General features: G+C 44.6%; 1 protein-coding gene across 1 annotated transcript in view; it reads left to right on the forward strand.

Annotated features, from left to right (window-relative positions):
* The first annotated feature begins 1,071 nt into the window (after positions 1-1,071).
* The window catches only part of LOC125719930 (A disintegrin and metalloproteinase with thrombospondin motifs 2-like), a 53,515-nt gene continuing 34,972 nt past the window's right edge, over positions 1,072-19,614 (forward strand). The window contains 2 exon segments of the mRNA XM_048994831.1: positions 1,072-1,325; positions 2,507-2,883. Coding sequence (XP_048850788.1) covers positions 1,241-1,325; positions 2,507-2,883 — 462 coding nt within the window. The 5' untranslated portion in view covers positions 1,072-1,240.

Genomic DNA, 19,614 nt, shown 5'->3' on the forward strand with positions numbered 1-19,614 from the left:
GCCGTTAAGAACGGAGTCCAAGAGTTACAGGAAGAGCAGTGAGAGTCTCCCAGTAATAATAATAATTAATGATGGCAGGGTGGCTCAGTGGGTAGGGCTGTAATCTCACACCTCCTGGGTTTTGGGTCAGGTTCCTGCCCCCCCCACTCTGAATGTGAGGACTTTGCCCCTCCACCCCCCCCCCCCCCAAGATCCTCCCACAGTCCAAAGCCGCGCGGTTAAGTGAGGGCCCTTCCTGATGATGTGACTCCAGGCCTTAAACCCATCCCAGCAATATGGAGGGGCGAGATGCCACCAGGCCTGGCTGCCTTCAGTGACATTTCCACGACTTATACTTTCCAGGCTGGAGGACAGGAATGGGCTGCTGGAACCTTGGACCTTTCGAGGCGTCCTGCAGCAGGAGCTGCGCAAGTTCAAAAGGAGACTGAGCTGGAGGTACGGGAGGCAAGGCGCTGATAGCAGAACCTTTTGCGCAGGTTGTCCATACTACAGAAAAGATTGCGATTACATTCAAGTGCTCAATTACTGTCAAGCAGATCAGTCTGAGGTCTTCCACGTGATTCTCATTTCCCAACAGCGACATCCATACTGGATAAAATGACTCTTCCTGCAGGTGTCTCTCAAAGGTTCACGACACTATTAGTTAACGCTACTCCTCACTAACGGGTGATATAGTTACCGTTCCCATTTTTAGATAGGCCAGTTTCAGGAAGCATCCATCCATCCATCCATTCACTTTCAAACTGATTTTCCTGGTGAGGGTCACAGCAATTTAACTGAACAAATAACTGATAGCAGATGACAGTTTTGCGAGCGCATCTTCAGTGCATATTAGCTTTAAACCTATTACACATTAGAAAAACATTTTTTTGTTTGTTTTGTGACTTTTAATTTGAAAGGGAAACTTGAAATCTGGTTAATTTCAAAATAGCCTACAATTTATGTCCATTTAACGTTCATCCCTGGAGCATCTGGGCAGTTTTCGCTGCGAATATTATCTTTCCCTTATCTCTGTGAAGTAATACTTGGCTGACTGCGAGTCGGAAAAGAAGAGAGAGAAAGAGAGAGAGAGAGAGAGAGGAGAGAGGGAGCGAGAGACGGCAGAGAGCGAAGGCGACTGAGCGCAGGAGAGAGAGATCACGGTCACTTCACGGAGTTGTGCGCTTTCGCTGTGCTGGGTCGCGGGCATCTAAAACTCACTATAAAATTAATTTAATCTCCTGCGCAGTTGGAGACTGCTATGGATGTTGCACCTGGATTTGCATTGGTTATTTTTATACGTTTACTTCTCCACTCGAATGGCCTTTACATCTCCAGTAGTATAGGTACGTGTTACTGTTTATCCTGCGTGTACCTTACTGTACGTTTAGTGATAGCAACTTTGACATGCAGTGCGATCGGGTGAAGCATCTTTTTAATGCAGCAATACCGTTATTTTGTGCCGTTCCTCAGTTAAAAATTCAGCCTTTCTTTTATCTGATTTTAATGATCTTAGGAAGTATGTGACGTGCCATGTCATCAGCTTTTTCGCGTTAAAGCAGCATCACTTTGCCTGGGTGGTACAGTCTGCTTAAAACGGCAATTAAGTGCTCAGGACTCGTTTCGGTTCTTACAGCAGATCGAGTCCGAATTATAGCACCTTTATTTTGCGGTCCTGTGTTCCCAAACTGGACGGGACCGGAACATTTAAGTAGCAAAAAATAAGTGTGTGCTGTTGCTTGTGTTAAGAAACCTGCATATTCATAAAAGTGCCAGGAATAAACGACGTGCAAACATGACATTAGTAGATCAGTAGAAGAAATAAGTTAGTGATCATGTAAGGTTGGTTGGATACATGAAGCTTGCTGTTTAATCACAAAACCAGAAACCGCATACTGAAACGAAAAATTATAAATGCATTTTAAGGGACTATCTATAGAGGATATAGCGTTAATAAATTATTACGTGCAAATTCACGTATCGTTTTGTTACTAGTGGTAATAATACAGCGAAATGGAATATTAAAAAAGCTTGAATAAAGGAACGCTTTTCCAGTGTTTAGGTCCTATGAGAACCTGCATTTCCAGTATTTTGGCCCGAAAGTAATTGTTTTATAAGGAGTACAAAGTAAACGCGTATTTGGTAAGACTGTAAGAAAATTGCGACTGGACGTTGGTCGTATTTTCAGACGTACTAACGATTCAGTGTTAAAACAACCCATATATTTCCCTACCATGCGTTTTATTTGGCGGCGTACATCGGCAATATTCCGAAATAGTGCTGAGAAGTCCTCAGTGTTGTGCCGCTGAAGCGGACAATTTGAAGAGGTGCGTCCCCATTACGGTTAGACTGCAGGCAGATTTACAGTAAACTCCAGATGCGATGCCATACTTACTGTACGTGAAGCGATACCCCTACCGGCGTGTGTTTCCGCACCTGGTCTGTCCCTATGTACCTGTCCGGTGTGTTTTGTGCCTGCATGTGGATCCTTTGCCCGATCGTGTACATATTGCTGATTTTTGCACAGACTCCCTGAGGCATGCAGTGAGGCAGTACCAGCTGGTGACGCCGGTGAGCACGGATGCCCAGGGCAGGTTCCTGTCGCACGCCGTATCAACCGAGCGGCCGCTGCAGCCGTGCAGGGGCCGCTGTAGCCGGGAGGCGGCGCGGCCGGAGCATGTGGGCAGCAGCAGAGAGCTGGTCTTCTACAACATCACCGTCTTCGGCCGGGAGCTGCACCTGCGTCTGCGGCGAAATTCGCGGCTGGTGGCCCCTGGAGCCAAGGTGGAGTGGCAGGAGAACAGCACCACGCGGGTGGAGCCTTTGCTGGCAAACTGCCTCTACGTGGGTGACGTCTCCGACATGCAAGGTGCATCTGTCGCCATCAGCAATTGCGATGGTCTGGTATGTTCCTGCGCTCTACCTGACAACTTGTGTTTAACTTGTCCGATACATACATCTTCTTAGCTAAACTAAGATTTCGAAAACCTCAGTGGTAACATGAAAGAATGCGGACCGGAATTGTTTTGAAAGTGCTGCTGTTTCTCTCTGCCTTTTTAATTCACTGGTCTAACCCTGTCAGCCCGTAGGGCCGTCCATAAGGAATTGTGTTTGGAAGACAGCCAAAAAGCTCAGTAACATTTTGATCATTTATTACATCAGCTAGGGTCCAGGGTTACATGCAAACATACCATCAGGCCATTAATCGGATGTTTTCAGCAGTAATGTTGGTCAAAAACAAAATGTCTTATGCTTTTATGCAATCAATATTTACCTTGTAAAGAAAGAAAACGCAACACAAAGAGATATGTGTGTGAGGCTTCTCAGACTGTATTCCAAACCTCTCCTTAATGGCACCCTGCTTCAAAACTGCTTAAATATAATTTAGAAGGAATCCCACCATGAATAGTGTGTAAAGGTCATACAGTATATGCATGCATACACACGTTTACTATTCATGTATTGGCTATTTCCCTTACCAGTCGTATGATTATAAGCACAACAAAATATTATAATTATTAATACTAATATTAAAAATAACAACAACAATAATAATAATAGAAAATATTTTCTATGCTAAAAGTCTAATAGAAATAATTTTCTATTATCACTGTCTTACTAGCTGATTGAGTTTCTGTCATTATTTATCCAGTGAAAATTTATCGTGAAATTAGTGTAGAGTTCAGACATTTTAATGTCCTTTGATATTTTATATGATGAATACTGGCGAAAGGATGGGATTCCATCTATCATTTCACATTGTTCGTCATACCAATTCAATTGTGACATTCCTTTGTTGATTTATTATTACTTACTCTGATCTTGAGTAACTGGCACAGAGGCAAGGATATCTGGAGGTTTTTATGGGTTAATTAAAGATGCGATAGCACGATGTAGAGTCGGTGTTACCATAGCGATCACATTCCTTAGATGAGCACCAGAAAGCTTTATTCATTCAGTTGGTCGGTTTGGTGGCAAAATGCAGAAAAAGCCTTTGGTGAGCATAAACTTTCTTAATGGTCTGTATAGAGCCGTATTAAAATTAAAACGCAACCTTTTCGCATGGACATACTCATCATTTAAGGTCTTAACTGAATTTGTCTTTTTTTTTTTTAAAAAAAAAGAAATCATTTAGGTGAAGAGTTCATGTGTTTTCCCACGTTACATTTTGTGATTTTTTTCTGATCTTCCCTGCACAAAGACAGTCAAAGGCTTTAGAATACAAGACACCCGAAACGCCATCCTCTCGCAGACAGGCGAGAAGTACAGGGACGTCAACCTGGGTGAGGAAGCAGTAGGGAAACATGGGTACTGTGTGTTCTGCACTTTCGTAGTAGGGTGCTGCTTTTCTGGGTTGTGTTGAGAATAAATCGTCGGGGGTCTGGGGAGTTGAAGAGTTAATCCACAGGCACGGTAGCCTGAAACTCCCATTCATCATTTGAATGGCTGGAATAAAACCACCTTATGACATTTACGTTAAGCTCTGCGTGCCGTCGGCCTCCAGAATGTAGGAATCGTCCCGTACGGCTCTCCCATCTTATAAATTCCAGACCTAAATCGTCTGCCACTTTAAACGAAACACTTGGCACCGTTTGGGCATTCCTTAAGTTCGACTCATCCTGCTAGTAACGTTGAGAAAGTGCATCAGCTGTTACTAATGTCACGGGCGTTCTTTTAATTTAAACCGCGCCCTTTTAACCCAGATAAACCTCCAGGAGGCCGGCCGAGTGCGTTTCCCCACCAGTGTCGAGAGACTTAATGCGCTGGGTCTCCTCCAGCCTGAAACGTCGTGTGTTTTTTCTTCCACACGTATTGGCTGACTCGTTCCGTCACGTATTAGAGCAACGAAAAAGAAATTAGGCAATTAAAAAAAAAAACTTTTCACTCTGGAGGAGTCCTGTGTGCGGATGTGTTGTCATTCACCTGGGATAAAGCATCAGAAATAACAGGAAATCAATGCAGGATACTCGTGGCTCTAATTTAGTTTTTTTTTCTGTTATAGCTCCTGACATTTTGTTCCTAAATGTGCTGGCGTGAAGAGAGCCATTTTTCACATACATTAGGCAGAAGGATGATTTCCTGTCCTGTCGCCCACTCCTTTTCTTTAGTTTGTCATAGAAAGATATTGTCAGGTGGATTTCTGTACGCCATACTGTAAGAAATGTACCTATGGAGGCTCAGCCTGAGATGCAGCGAATCCGCCAACAACGCCGCGGCGGCCGGTTCCTCTGTCATTTTATCACTCACTCGGTACCGCGGCTGCAGTGGGCGGCCGACTTTCGCCTCATGGGCTGGGGGGGGCGGGTGGGGGTTGTAGGTCCGGTCCATAAAAACGCTGCTCTTATTACACTCCGGTAATAAGGAAAACTTTTCAGCGCCTGGTTTTCAGTAAGCCGCATCTATGGGAAGCAGTGAGGTTTATCAGTCGAGAAGCGTTGGATTTATGCCCTGAAAGTTCTGTATTTCCACCCCAGCTGAGTTACGGTCACTGGCCTTGGTTTGCTGTGATGTCCCAAGCTGAAGAACTGGATACCAGAGTTACAGTTTTTTTCCAGAACAGCTCCGCCTTATAGCAAACAGAACCGGGGATTCGTATCAGAAGTATTACCATGTGTGAACTTCAGTGGAAGCTTCCCTTAGCCCCAAATGCTGCTTCACTCACTTTTGTGACTTTTCTCACTGCTAATTTACTTCTTTGGGAATCAGTATCATTTTCATTGGGTTAGCCTCACCACTGCATGTTCTTCGCTAGTTAGATGAAGGACTTTTAAAAAAACGGTGAGACACTTCAGGGGGAAGCGGGAACGATGGAACCGGATTCTCGGTGAGGCCTCATCTGGTGTCACTCCGCCACAAACGACGCAGCGCTGAGACCGCTCCTGAGGGATTATGGGGTTAGTGGTCATCGTCTGGCTTTGGGAAAGAGACTGAGGGTAGTTCTCAATATCAAGAACGCAAAGATTGCATGGCCGGTATCGCCAACTTGGCTCCAAAGAATGAAATGAAAAATGAATCACGGGATTGGTCTTTGCTTGGTGCGGATGCAACTGATGTATGTTTGATGTTTGGGATGGGTCAAGACCGACATCTATGGATTTTTACCACCCTCCGTACTTGTGTTCTTAGTATTGGAACTGGTCTTCGGCAACGGAAGATGACGTAAAACGGGTCCGCGAGAAGTACGGTCGAGTACATATATTGATAGACACCCTGAAATGATTTGTTGCCTAAACAAGCAAAAACAAATAAGAATAATGAGAAATATCAGCCTTGGCTCCAGATGTAATCTTGGCTCATCCTAGAACCTTCCAACCCCCCTGTCCCTCACCCCTTAGATAATCCTGTGGCCCCCCCAAAGCTGGAGCTGGGGTTGAAAAATTTTGCCAAATAAAGATATCCAACAGCATACTTTTTGTGCTTTGAAATATATATGAGTAAAATTTATATCTAGTATTGATTAATGTGCTTACACTGTAGAGCTTTCCACCCTAAAATCTAACCAGGTCCATTAAAAGTTTTCCGCAGATGTCCTTCCGTGCGATGATAGCTGCAGTTGCCTCACGCCTCCAGGATTGTGAGCTGAGCCCAGCTCTTGGCCGGGCTTAGTACATGCGGAGTGGGTGGGCCCTGCCTTCGCCCTGCACGGCCAAACGTTTGCGGTTTTGGGTGGACTGGTGTCTCTAGATTGGCAGCATATCCTGCGATGACCCAGCATCCAGTTCAGGGTGTTTCCCCTGCACTCTGCCCTGCCATGCCTGGGATAAGCTCCAAGCCCACCGTAACCTTGCAGCGAATAAGCAGTTATGAGAGTCCTCTTTAAAAAGGAATCGATAGAATTCGTCTTCATAATAGCCGCTGCTATTAAAAATGTCACCTGTTCAGTTTACCTGGTTGCTAATGGTATCCAGCTATATAGAGAATATGCCTGTGTGTGTGTATATATAGCACTTGTGTATTCTGCTCATGATAATACAGCAGTATAAAATGAGCACAGTTGTGCATGGGGCTGTTTCTCACTCAAACCCAGTTTCTGTATGACTTTAATGAGGTTGTTGGCTGTCATTCCATCTTTCCATCTCTGTTCCCAGGAGAGTAAGGGGTTGGGGGTGGGGTTGGCTGTCAGGGGCATCTGTCTGCTGGTTCCTCTCTCTCTCTCTCTCTCTCTCTCTCTCTCTCTCTCACTCGCTGGTTCTCTCTCTTGTTTTCTCTTCATCGCCCCCATTTTGTTGATGGTCCGGTAGAAGTGGAAGTTCCACAGTTGGTTTTGTTGCAAATTGCCACTGACACCTTTTGCCAGGATTTGCAGCAGAGCGAGTCGTCCTCGCCGGGACAGGAGGACGGGGGCAACTGCGGTCTTGCCTCACTGGCGTAGCTGCGGTGACCTTTCGGTGACCTTTGCATGCGCCTACCAATTTTTGCGAATGTCAGCGGAGTGCACCGTGCCGTCCACCCTCGAACCTACGGCCCTATGGCCTCTGTTGTCATCCGTTCCCTTGGGAGCGTCGGCTATTTGAGAATGTTCGCATACAGCGGACAGACCACGCTATCTGAAATAATAAATCAGATTTTTTTGAGGTAGGCTGCTCTGTACAGATGGGAACAGAAATACACAGTTTTCAGCTTTTCCTTTGCATTTCAACTTGACAAGTACAAAAAGGTGTAGTGTTATCCAAGAAGCATCCGCACATTGGTCACTGGTGACAAATTCTGTAAATAAACTTATAGTTTCGGTTTTATAATTGTTTATAAACTGTAATGTGTCCTTGGAAGAATGGAAGGATTAGAGAGTAGTAACTGAGCTGAGCAGTAGGCTGCCATTTCTGTGTCGTCTATAAAAGTCTGTTAGTAGTGGAAACATGGCGCGTGATGTTGGTTCGGGGAGCATTGTACTCACACCAGCCGGGAAGATCTACACCAGCCAGTGCTGAACTTCTCCTGGCTGGGTCTCCAGCATAGTTTTAACTGCAATTGTGATTTTTTTTTGGAGGAATCTTTCTGCCTTCTGATGTCTGCTTTAGTTTTCTTTTGATGAAAAGTGGTAGATTAAATCTGATATTTACAGGCCTGATTCATATATTGTAGCATTAGTTTCAGAGGCGGTAATTTGTTTCACACGGAGTACTCAAGTGGGTGGTTGAAAAAAAATAACTTGGTCTAGATTTTTTCTCTCTGGACCTGAACTACCCACCTTTGTTTAGTTTTGATGTCTGGATCGCGTTTGTTTAGCCGAAAAGATTGTATATATTCACCCAGTGTCCTCTAGTGTTGCCTAGGTCAGTGTTTCTCAGCCCAGTCCCTCCCAGACAGTCCACGTTTTTGCTCCCTAAACGAACACGCATATCAATTTACCTTATTTAAAGATATGCGATATGATGGTGCAAAGCATGCTGGTAGCTCGATAATCAGTCCTGCTGACCAATCCCGCGGCATCACATTCATGTCATCCAATCGCAGACAGTGGGTGGGGTCAGAATGAGTTCACCTCGGGGACAACTCCTATTGCTAAAATGACGTTGGTTCCGTCGATTTCGTCTGAAGTATCTGACTATGTTAACAGTTGCGGCCCCCTGTTGTCTCCTGACATGTTTTAAGGGACGATGAGGTGTAGATTCAGAGAAGCCGTCCTGCACTTGTGGCCTTCTTGTTAACGTTAATGAATCTGGTCGTTTTCCTCTGACCTCTTTGATTAACAAGGTGTTTTTTTTTTTCTTTTTTGTTTGTGTGAAATTACGTTATTGGTTTGAGGTAATAATCCATCCATCCGTTCATACTGGTAATCCTGGGGGTCCTGGAGCCTGTCCCAGGCTGGGAGAACGGGATGTGCCTTCCGAATAATATTTGTATTTCATCCATTTCAAAATTCTATATGAATTAATATGAAACACGATGTGTGTCACAGGTATGGAGACTGGGTATAAGATTGGTAGTGTGTAGCTCAGTTAGTGTCCAGTAGGCTGTGGATTCGAGTCCCATGACTGACAGAGGAATCACATCATAACTGGGCCTTTGAGCAAGGCCCTTAACCCAGGCTGCTCCAGGGGTGCTGGATGCTAGCTGATATTTCTCTCTGACCCTAAACTTTCCTCACTCATATGTTGCTTTGGACGAAAGCATCTGCTAAGTCACACAAGAGCTTCCCCTTTGTGATATTTTTTTTTTCCCCCTCAAGGTCGAACTGACTCTCAGTCTCTTGCATGCGCTGACGGTTTCAGTGTCGCCCCGCTCCTAGTTGTTCGTGTCGTGACAGTCCTCGGTGCTTTTCTTTTGCACGTTCATAATGGTAAAGGCATGCAGCGCGAGGGCGAGGCGCATTATTGCTCTGGCTTCCAAGGACACCGGCATCCTGATGCCATAATGCAGATTTATATAAGAAAAGCTGTAAAGGAGGGAGCAGAGAGGGCGGGTATCGTTCTGATTGGCTGTCTCCACTGTCCTGAGAGCGTGTGGATTTATGTGATTCAGAAACCAGCTAAAGTTTCACGCAGAGGGCAGACAGAGTGATACTCACAATTAAATCTGAAGTATATTTCAGCTCGTTCCAAATTCGACTTTAATGCAGTGTTTATACTGGATAATTTATGGCGTTTAATTTTTCTCAGTGTTTATTTTAAGATCAGGCTTAGTGTTCAAATGTTTTTGGGAAAGCGAGCGAGGACATTGCCTTCCTAAGGACATGCCATTACGATAAGCGAAAGAGAAGCGTTCCAGATGTTAGCGAACTGTGTGCCCACTTGGAATGAGTGATTTATCGCTTGCTCATTAAACGTGTTGAAGGAAAGATGCAGAGCTAGTCAGAGACAAAATTCAGCCCCAGGGCCTCTATGAGGGTAGCTGATTAGTCTTCCTTCCCCCCTGTTTCTGTTGATCTGTTGGCCTCTCTGAGTAGGAGGAAAATGTAGTTATTTTCAGTAGAAACCTCTGTTACCGTGTAAATGGATGCCAGCAGTAATCAACACACATTATATTGTGTATTTTTATTAACAGTGAACGGAACAGGATACCTGTCATCCATATGCTTGTAGGATGTTGCATAAGCAACTCCAAGAAATGCCACAGTCCATTATTTATATTATTATACTTGTGTGTGTGCTTTTTTTTTTAAATATAGTTACTGAGTACCAATTTTATTGCTGTTTTCAAGTTCAACCCTTTCCGGCATAGTTGACCCAAAGTGCATATATTCCTTGCTGAATCAGAGCAAATGGACTGTGAAGCAATTATTGCTGTACAGATTTAAATATGAGTGTGGAAAAAATAATGGTAATGTTGGACATACGGAAATAAAAATTCCTGTGTGGATTTCCGAGGCAGCTGCCTGGATCTGTGGGTCTGCGTTTTTTTCTTTTCGCAGACATGTTTTTGTTGTGTTATGACTCTGGGGGGGGGCGTGGCTGGTTCCTGGCAGGATGGGGGCTTCTCTGTGGTGGCACCATGCCCACCGTCTGCACTGAGGCGGACTGTGTTTGATGTAGCCACAGAGGTGCCCGAGGAAAGCGGGAACAGAGGAAGCGGATAGAAAGCTGGTGCTCAAGGCGGACTTGGGAAGGAGATGAGGGCTTAGGGACCAACTCGGTCAGCTAAACCTACACTTCTGACTTGGGTTAGCTAAAGCCTAAGAAAAAATTAACTGGGGTTTAGTCAGCCTACAGTTCAGGCACGGAAGGGACAATCCCTCACTCTGGCCGACATAGAGCTCCGAATTCCGAGAGCCCGTATGATTGGAAGCTCTGCCGACTACAGATCTTTCGAAATTGTGATGTGTGTGGTGAACAGAGAGGGTGTCGGAGAGGCGTGGCTATCCCGGCAGATTCCGGGGGCGTGACACTTTGTAGGGGCCCCCTTGTTTCTACGCATTGAAAGTGTCAACTGAAGCACGGCCGCAAATTAAAATTTGGTCAGGGGGCCCAGAATTTGTAGCTAACCCCCTAGATTCAAATCTAGTTTTTGATGGCCCTTCTCTGTTCGGAAAAGCACTTATTTAGCATTTTGGCATGTATCTTCTTCTGACGTTGACTAACAGCCGCCGTCGATGTGATTTTAAGATTCTTCCCTCAATCGTGTCTATGAAGGACAAAGCAACATATTGAGCTGATAATCTCCCCACACCTGCCTCTGTGGAGCTGACCCTGCAATATATGTGTGCCTTTGTTTTAGATACCTCGGGACATTCCAAAAGCGTCATCTATCCATCTGTCTTCCATAACCTCTTATCCTCTGTTGGGTCAAGGTACCCAATAAACATCCAGCAACAAAACTGGTTCTGTGTCACAGTGGCAACAAAGATTTTTATTTTTATTTTAAAACCCTACGGCTCCTCTGTAATCGTTTATGAAGACGCCAAATCGCCAAGTTTAATCGCCGGCTATGAACGACACGGGCCTCCTCACCCTGGATGCACGCAGCTATAGAGGGAGCGCATTGTCATTTTACTGTCACTATTGTAGCATTGTGATAAAATGTTCATAAGGAATTTTATCATGTGACAGACTTGGTCTACGGGTTGTGAGATGTGGGGAAGCTGGGCACGTTTATAGGTCCGTTTACCTGAAGCTTTTTTACAAAGAATGTAAAAGCCCCTGATAAATGAGATCATATGTTAAAATACCCTGTCTGCAATATCATCTACTGTAGTCTGCACACGTGCTCAATTCTTTACCAGCATAGCCTAGGTTTTCTAAACAATTATGAAAGACAGGTATTTTACCGTTTCGCTATTTTAGATTTACCAAAGTGTTTTCTGTCCTTTTGAGATTGCATTTTGTGTCCAGCCGAAGCGCATATTCGCCTTATTTTCGGCCTGCTGTTTTGTTAAGCTCTGCGTTACCTTCCTTGACCTTATTGATGAACGCAGTCTTGCAAAATTATGACATCACGGGGGAGGGAATGTGTGCCGAAGATGGGCTAATCCACACTGACTTATGTTTGTAGATCTCCATGTGTTTTGAAGGTGGGGATCCTTTTGTTGTTAATGAGTTTCTATCTGTCCTCCAAAGAGAGAGCCAGCTCTGGTTTGTGTTAATGAGGTCAGTTAAGGTGCCCTTATGGGCTCCACAAAGGCTGGTATTACAATCAACTATCCTGCAGTATATCAAAAGATTTCTGATTCTGTATCTATAAGTGGTGACACTTCATATGAGTCTATGAACACGTACGTATCACATTATAATGCATCCACAAAGCATTATAAGCATGCCTATACAGTTTAATAAAAAGGCACAACACATTATGGCCTTATTTATTACGCATTATAAATGCTTTATGAAGCTCTCATCTATAATGAACTACAGATACCTTTATAATGCAGTACAAAGCATAGTATAGTGCATTATAGATGAGAGCATCATTGGAGCTTATGAAGTATTATAACAACACTATAATGCCTTATGACTGTCAGTAGAAGATGCTGTAATACTTCATTAATTCTTATACTGCCCATTATAATGCATTGTGAAGTTATCTGTAGCTTTAAGTAAAGTGTCACCCTTTAAACTACTGCAAATGACTATAATGCCTGTATTTCAACATTTTGCGGTGTAACAATATTCAGCAGCATAAGGCAACATATCTTATACATTTTACACCATAGAGGGTGTAGATTAGTGGTGTCTGTTTTGCAATCAGATGATCATTTGTTATGTTTTTTTTAGCAGGTGCTTTAATCCAAAATGAGGCACAAATGAGTATCGGAGAGCTGTAGCTCAGCCAGTGCCCTGGATTGGCCTTCAGTGTCGTTCTCAGGCTCCCAACACTGACTTGATTACTCATTTAGCCTGGATGTGGATTAGGAACTTCCAGACACTGGAACAGATCCATAATTTACTGAACCAGACAGCATGGATTTTATCTTTATGTCTATAGATCTGCTTATATATGTTCTTCACCCATTGTAATGTACATAGAATAACATGTGTCCTAGCATAGGACCTTGTGGTACACCGCACTCCAGTTTTAATGGAGTGTTGTCTACGATGGTTATCATTCATTTATTTTTTTGTCCAAAAACACAAACAGCTTAAAACAAGAATTATGGCAATGGGAGTGAAGATTACTAACCAGACCATCATGAATTGTGAGATCGCTCATGGCAGTGGACAAAACGTTGCTCGGGAGTGATGGCTGCCAGCAGATTTTGAGATCTGACACGGCAAAACTGTCCCCCGCTATGAGGACGTGTTTGTCTGAAATTGGTAACATCCAGTAAGCATGTGTTTGCATAATCAGGCCAGCAGGGCTGTTCTGATCTCTGCAATGCTGGCCCATACACTGTCTGCATGCTGACGTGGCTTTTGGTAAATTTGGAATTGGAACTGCAAATGTCAATATTTAGTTTGTGTCCTTTAAACTTATTTAATTTAGATTTAGCAATAAAACAAAATGACTGCGTCGTTTAATATTAGTCTTTTCTGCCAAATATCTGCTCTGTGAAATTACTCATTTGTTCTTGCGTTGTTGGCTGCATTAAACAACTTCTAGCATTGCAGTTACCGAGGTCCAGATTTCCTCCTGTAATAGGAGCAGAATGTGAACGGCATGCAATCCCGTCATATTCCGCTGTTAGGTGCGGACAAAGCTCCTCCATTCCATTTGCCTTCTTTGGTAGTTTCAGAGTATTCAAAGACTAAGAACACCTGGCCTCTAGGAAGGCCGAACTCAATACGTTTTAGAGGAATCCGTCCGTATATAAGCGCCTGAAAAAAATAGCCTGAAAATAGCTAATATTCTGTACATTTTTCCACCTAAGATTCAACCTGGTCAACTCATTACCGGTCAAATTGTTACGGATTCCTCATGCCATGATCTTCCTCCCATTGTGCAGCACTCTGGTCCGTCAGCTTGCTTAACTTTGCAAATGTGCTATTACAAATAAACTGATTGATTAATTGATCGATTGTCTTGTACAATCTCATTCCTGTACATGATGCTCATTATTATTGTAGGCACTATAAGTATATCACTTGTCTGGTGCATAAACTGTATCTGACTTGCATGTTGTGCATTGCCTGTAAGTTACATGTTCATTGTCTGTCGAACTTGAGAGACGCCGTTAACCGGAACCGAATTCCTTGTGTGAGTTGACACACTGTACTTGGGCAGTAAATCTGATTGTGATTTTGGTTACGTAGCATAGGCGGCCAGTCGTATTAGCATCTTCGCTAATGTTCTGCCATGTAGCGGAGAGTGGGTGATAGAACACCTTGCTATGGCAGGGATACTGCACCCTTTCGGGAGGCTGTAGTATCCTCCTGTACACGAGCCTCCCAGGGAATCTCTGAGTTGCTGGTTGCCTGAAGGAAGAGGCCTGACACTTCTGTTATCGCACCTAACTTTCCCATGCAGAGCTTTGTGAGAAAAAGAAAAAAAAAATCTCCTGGCTGATGAGTGTGAATTAGAGGACGGCGGACTTTTCTACGCTGATAGCTCCTGGCAGCCACGCCGGGGGTCTCGGAGGGCAGCGCGGTGGAGTGAGAGAAGCGAAGATTAATAAATGTGGAGCGGAAGTGCTTTAGTGCCCGCTTCACACTTCAGGATTCTTCTGCTAGACCTGTTGCGGGGGCGGAGTAGCAAAACGAAAGGGATGATCACACCGGGACAAGACGATGCAGATCTGGAAAAGTCCCACTTTCACTGCATTCATCTGAGTCCTTCCTCACTCTCCTTCATCTGCTCTTCAGCCAAGCATTGCGGGTGAATTGTTTTCAAAAGAACACAGTAGCGGATTGGGGTAAAAACACACAACTTAACTGTTATGAGGGCCAGGGGTGTGCCTAGAAATGTTGGGCCCTCTGGTAATAAAGTATGTTTTATTAGACTTTTCTACCCATTGCGGCAATAGCCAGCATATCATGTCCGACGCTACGCCGCAAGGTGGTTATGTGTCACCTTGCAGGCTATTTCTTTTCAGATTTGCTAGTCATCTTGATATTTATTTACCCGTTTTTGTATATCAGTTAATTTATTTATTCTCGTAATATATGTGCGTATCCAGTTTTTTGTTCTGGTCCCTGTCTAGATTGTCTGAACCCCGGGATAGCGGTAGATGCTGAGACAGCAGTAGATGCTGACGTTGCATTAAATGTCGAAACACCTGCCTGCTCGCTGGGGGTGGGTGGTCCCCCTTAGTACATTCTGTCATTTTTGGGATGGGCCTCCTTAAATTGCCAGGGTGTCCATGCTCCCAGGCGTCATCACACGTGTTTGACACGCATTTGTGTCTGGATTTGTCCAATTTTCTTTCTCAGTTTGCTGCCTTTGGCTGGGCGATACGTTAATTAAGTGACTAGTTACCCATTTTGGTAACATGTCATTTAAAGCAGTCACCACAGTGCATTATAATGCATTCATAAAGTATTATAAACACAGCTATAACTATTTATAAAAAGGCACATTATAGCCATGCTTATTATGCATAATGAAGGCTCTATGAAGCCCATAGATGAAGCTCTATGAAGCCACTATATATACTATAGATACATTAATTGTGCATTATAATGGTCAGTACAAGAATTAAAGGGTGTTTTGTACTGCATTATGAAGGTGTGTATAATGCATTATACACGATTCCAGTCTGGTCTCAGGATTCACTCTCTTCGATAATCTGCCTAAGAGTGAGGGACTGTAAGGGAAATTCAGAGAGAGGAAGGAGAGGAGGTCCGTCTCCTTCTAGGAGGGTCCCCACGGTCCAGCAGTGGCTGAAAAATAAATTAAGCTTGCGATCCTGGCATGTTATATTAGTTGCCCTCTTTTTTGTGCTGTTCTAACCGCGGTGCTGCATTTCAGGCCTGGCGAGAAGGTGTTTGTGTACCGGATTATTGCCTCCCTGTATCAAAGTACCTCTGTGTAAATTCTCCTGCTCTCTTTGGTGCTTAGATCACAGCTGTGAACCTTGAGTGCTTTGAGCGTAACTTGAGCCAGACTTCTGCGATTTAACTACCGCCGCCATTTTCCTTCTAGTGCTTCACCATCGGTTGGGGTGTCGGTCTTCAGGGGCCCGCCGATTTCCCCCCCTAGAGCTACTGTCAGTGTTTTTGTCTCACTGTGGACTCACAGAACGTCCCTGCAGTCAAGCGTTTATTAGTCTTTCCCATTTTCCAAAAGATATTCACAAGACGCGTAGTCAAAAAAATGTGATTGACCTCGACGAAATCTGATTCCTTCACTAGCCTTTTCTCGTTCTGTCTTGTCTTTGGATATATGAATGAGCCACGCTATCGGGGTAGTTAAGGGTGATGCCCCAGAACACGAGGAGAAAGAAGACAACAGAGGAAAAAAAGCTGGACAATTTTTTTATACGCATTGGCAGCGGTATTTCCAAGGATCAGCTGCCACATTGCCTCCCGCCAGAGTTTGTAGGAAAGTAAACCAAGTATTTTCCTACATTTTCCTTTGTTTTCCGTCTCTCTGTTCTCACTCTTAAATCTGCTGGTCTCTCCCGCCGCCTTGGCAGTGATTGGGTCAGCATGATATGGATGGAATAAATACCCAGGAAGCCTTGCAGCGAGCGGCTTGGAAAGGCTCTCGATTTCCAGGCAGCCCTGCTGTGTTTGTCTTCTTGCTTATGAGGGGGGCGGCGTGTTGCATTGAGCTGTCAGTGCAGTGTAACAATAATGATAGATTGAGCCAACGATTGGACCTTTACAACAAGGTTTTCTAGATCTATAGTGAGATGATGAAGTTCGCCGCTTTGGAAGGATTGAGTTGAAAATGTAAGATGAAAACCAATGCAGTTTCTTCGGCCCCAATGTGGGTTTTGTTCTTACTTGCCTCGTTGGCTGCACATGCTAGGTTGCTCGGGGCCGCACTGAAATTACCTTGACCATATGTTTTCGCCTTCCAAGACAAAGCAGTAATATTGTGGCAAGCTCTTTGTTTGCTAACAGCTAGGGTCCTTCGGTCTGAGGTGGTTCACCTCAGATTGCACTGTCCTCCTGAATAACGCGTTACTTGCTCTTAAATCCTTAGCTGCCTCCTTGCCTGTATTATTTCTGTCACAAACCTGGCCATCCGTGCAAAAAAGTGCCGGACTGCTCTCCCGTTTTCCCCAGTGTTTGCGTCTAGGTTACGCGTGGCGAGTGAGGGCGTTCGGTAGCGGCTCGGTCCAGAAATGGCGCCGCTGCCAAACCGCACATCCTATCCCTGTCGTCTCTTTGGCCGTGTGCAAGATGTTAGCAGCCCGATTCTGTTTATCCTCTGAAGCTGAGGATCAAACTATTATACATAATCCGAGCTTAATGGGAGGTTAATAATGGAGAAAAGCCATTACCATGTAAAATAATAATAAAAAAATATATGCTGTCACCGTGATGCTCGTCAGCTAACGAGGAAGCGGCAGTGGGGAACTTGTTAAAACGAAGGATGTGACATTTATGTCAGACGTTGGTCTCTGCGGACCTCGGATGTCTGCTGCATGCATGAGCAGATTGTCTTTCATCCTGCAGGACACTCGGGGGGGGAAGACATGGCGGCCATCTCTCCAGGGAGAGGAGGAGCCGGCCGAAAGATCTGCAGTGCTGTTAAAACGTTAAGCATGTCCATCTCAGTACAGGATGCTTTGAAGGGCCTGAGACTTCGGTCTGACTGCTTTTTCGCAGGCCATAATTGCCACAGTTGTGTAGTTGTAGGTTTACATGATAGGTACATGTGTTTTTTTATATATTTTATTAAGCAGACACTTTTGTCCAAAGTGACATGCAACTGTGGGACAGACAGTCTCTGGCGTAGTTGGGGGTTAAGGACCTAGCTCAAGGGCCCAACAGTGAGATCATTTTCCTGACCCTGGGATTTGAACCAGCAAACAGTCACTTGTCTTGGTCCCACCTCCTCTAGTTGCTTGGACCCACCTCCTCTACAATCTGATTGGTTATCTCCCTGATCGTTTTTCGTCCTGCACTCGTAATATTTTCGCGTAAGTAAAGCTCCCACAAGCTGTGTGGATGGAGTGAAATCCACCGCACTAATGTCTCAGAAATTTCACTGAGGATAATGTAGTGTGGCGTAGTGGCGAAGGCTGAGGGTCCAGATCTGGAGGGAACCAGAGTGACCTGACTGTAAGGGTAGGTGCCTCGGACGGAGTCATACAACAGCTTAGCAGATGTGGTGTTCAAAAGCAGGGTCCGAAATTGCAGGATTTGAACTGTGGGGAGAAGAAAAAAATGAGAAGGAGGCACGGAAATGTTTGGTATGCAGAAGAGGGGATGGCTGAAAGGTCTGTGGTGTTTATTCCGAGGAGCTTTATCCGTCTGCAGGAGTGATTAAGCGCACAGCAGCCAGCCGGCGGGGAGGCTGCTCCGCTTGGCAAGCGGCTCACGCTCCTCCAGCGCGGACGTTTCCGTCGGCAAGGATCGCGGCCACCTGCCCCACGTGCGGCTGTGTGCGTCTGCGATGCACCCATCCAGGCGTCCTCAAGCTGCTTATCCTGCTCAGTCACTGTAAAATAATTGAAAGTAGAAATGTATTACTGTCATCAGCTTATTAATATTTATTATACCATGCTGCTGTTGAATTCTCAACTCTGATTGGTCAGAATGGTGCTGAGGTAGTACCAGCCAAGCGAATCACAGTATTAACTCATTGGACTATTCGAAAATCGTCCATTAAGCCCATAAGCAATAATTTTAGAAATTAACAACGTTGGCTTCGGTCGTATCTAAGCAAAATGTTCAACCATTGGCATTCTAAAGTACTAATTAATGCTTGTTGGCTGGAAAGCGTCAAAATATCAAATGTCTTTGGCGCCAAACGTGTGGTAACCATGGCAAATGCGGGTTACTAAATGTTATACACAGTTTTGTAACTCTGGTTTCATGTCACAGTCCAAAAACATGCTTAGGTTAAGCAGAGTTACCGAATTGCTGGTAGGTGTGCATGTGTGAGTGTGTCTTGCGATGGGTTGGCGCCCCATCCTGGGTTATTCCCTGTCATGCGCCCGTAACCCCTGGAAGAGACTCCAGACCCCCCATGACCCTGACAAGCAGGTAGTTACAGAAAATGGATGGATGGACAATGAAGTAGCTCCAAGCTAATATAACTGATAGATCTGCAAGTGAAAACAATAATTAATGAATGACAGTTTCATCTTTGCCCACAAAGCAAGATTCCTCTGGTGGATTTAATGCTTCCAATAATTACTTCCTTTTATAGTAGCTCCGATGTGTTTTGTTTGTTTTTTATTGTTAGATTTACGAAACTGTATTGCTTTATGTTCTAAAAACACTCTAATGTAGAATATAGCAGGAGTGTCTGGTGGTATAACAGGCGTTCAGGGTGAATGATAAGTGGTTAAATGCTGTCTGTTTTATCTCGAAGGAGGAAGCGATTAGGTAGTCTGCAGTCTGCACTCCCATGAAGCTGTCTATCCTGGCCAGAGGAGTCAGGTAACCATTTCTGAGGGACAGTAGGCACCACCTCTCATTCCAGAGGCCTCTCTTTGGGGACAGCCGCCTCTTTTTCCGGCTGGGGGCTCGTCCACCACGTCTCGGGTTTCTGTTCTGGCAGCCAGCTTCCTTTGGTAGGAATATTTTCATAGCAGCAGACTCTTAGGAAGTCTTTTTTTTTTTTTATGTTCGCTTGTCAGAGGGAAAGGTTTTTACCTCAGAGTTAACGGTTTATTAGAAGCTGGAGCCTAATAGAGGGGGAAGA

This window comes from Brienomyrus brachyistius, chromosome 24, assembly GCF_023856365.1.
Source record: "Brienomyrus brachyistius isolate T26 chromosome 24, BBRACH_0.4, whole genome shotgun sequence".
Taxonomy (NCBI): domain Eukaryota; kingdom Metazoa; phylum Chordata; class Actinopteri; order Osteoglossiformes; family Mormyridae; genus Brienomyrus; species Brienomyrus brachyistius.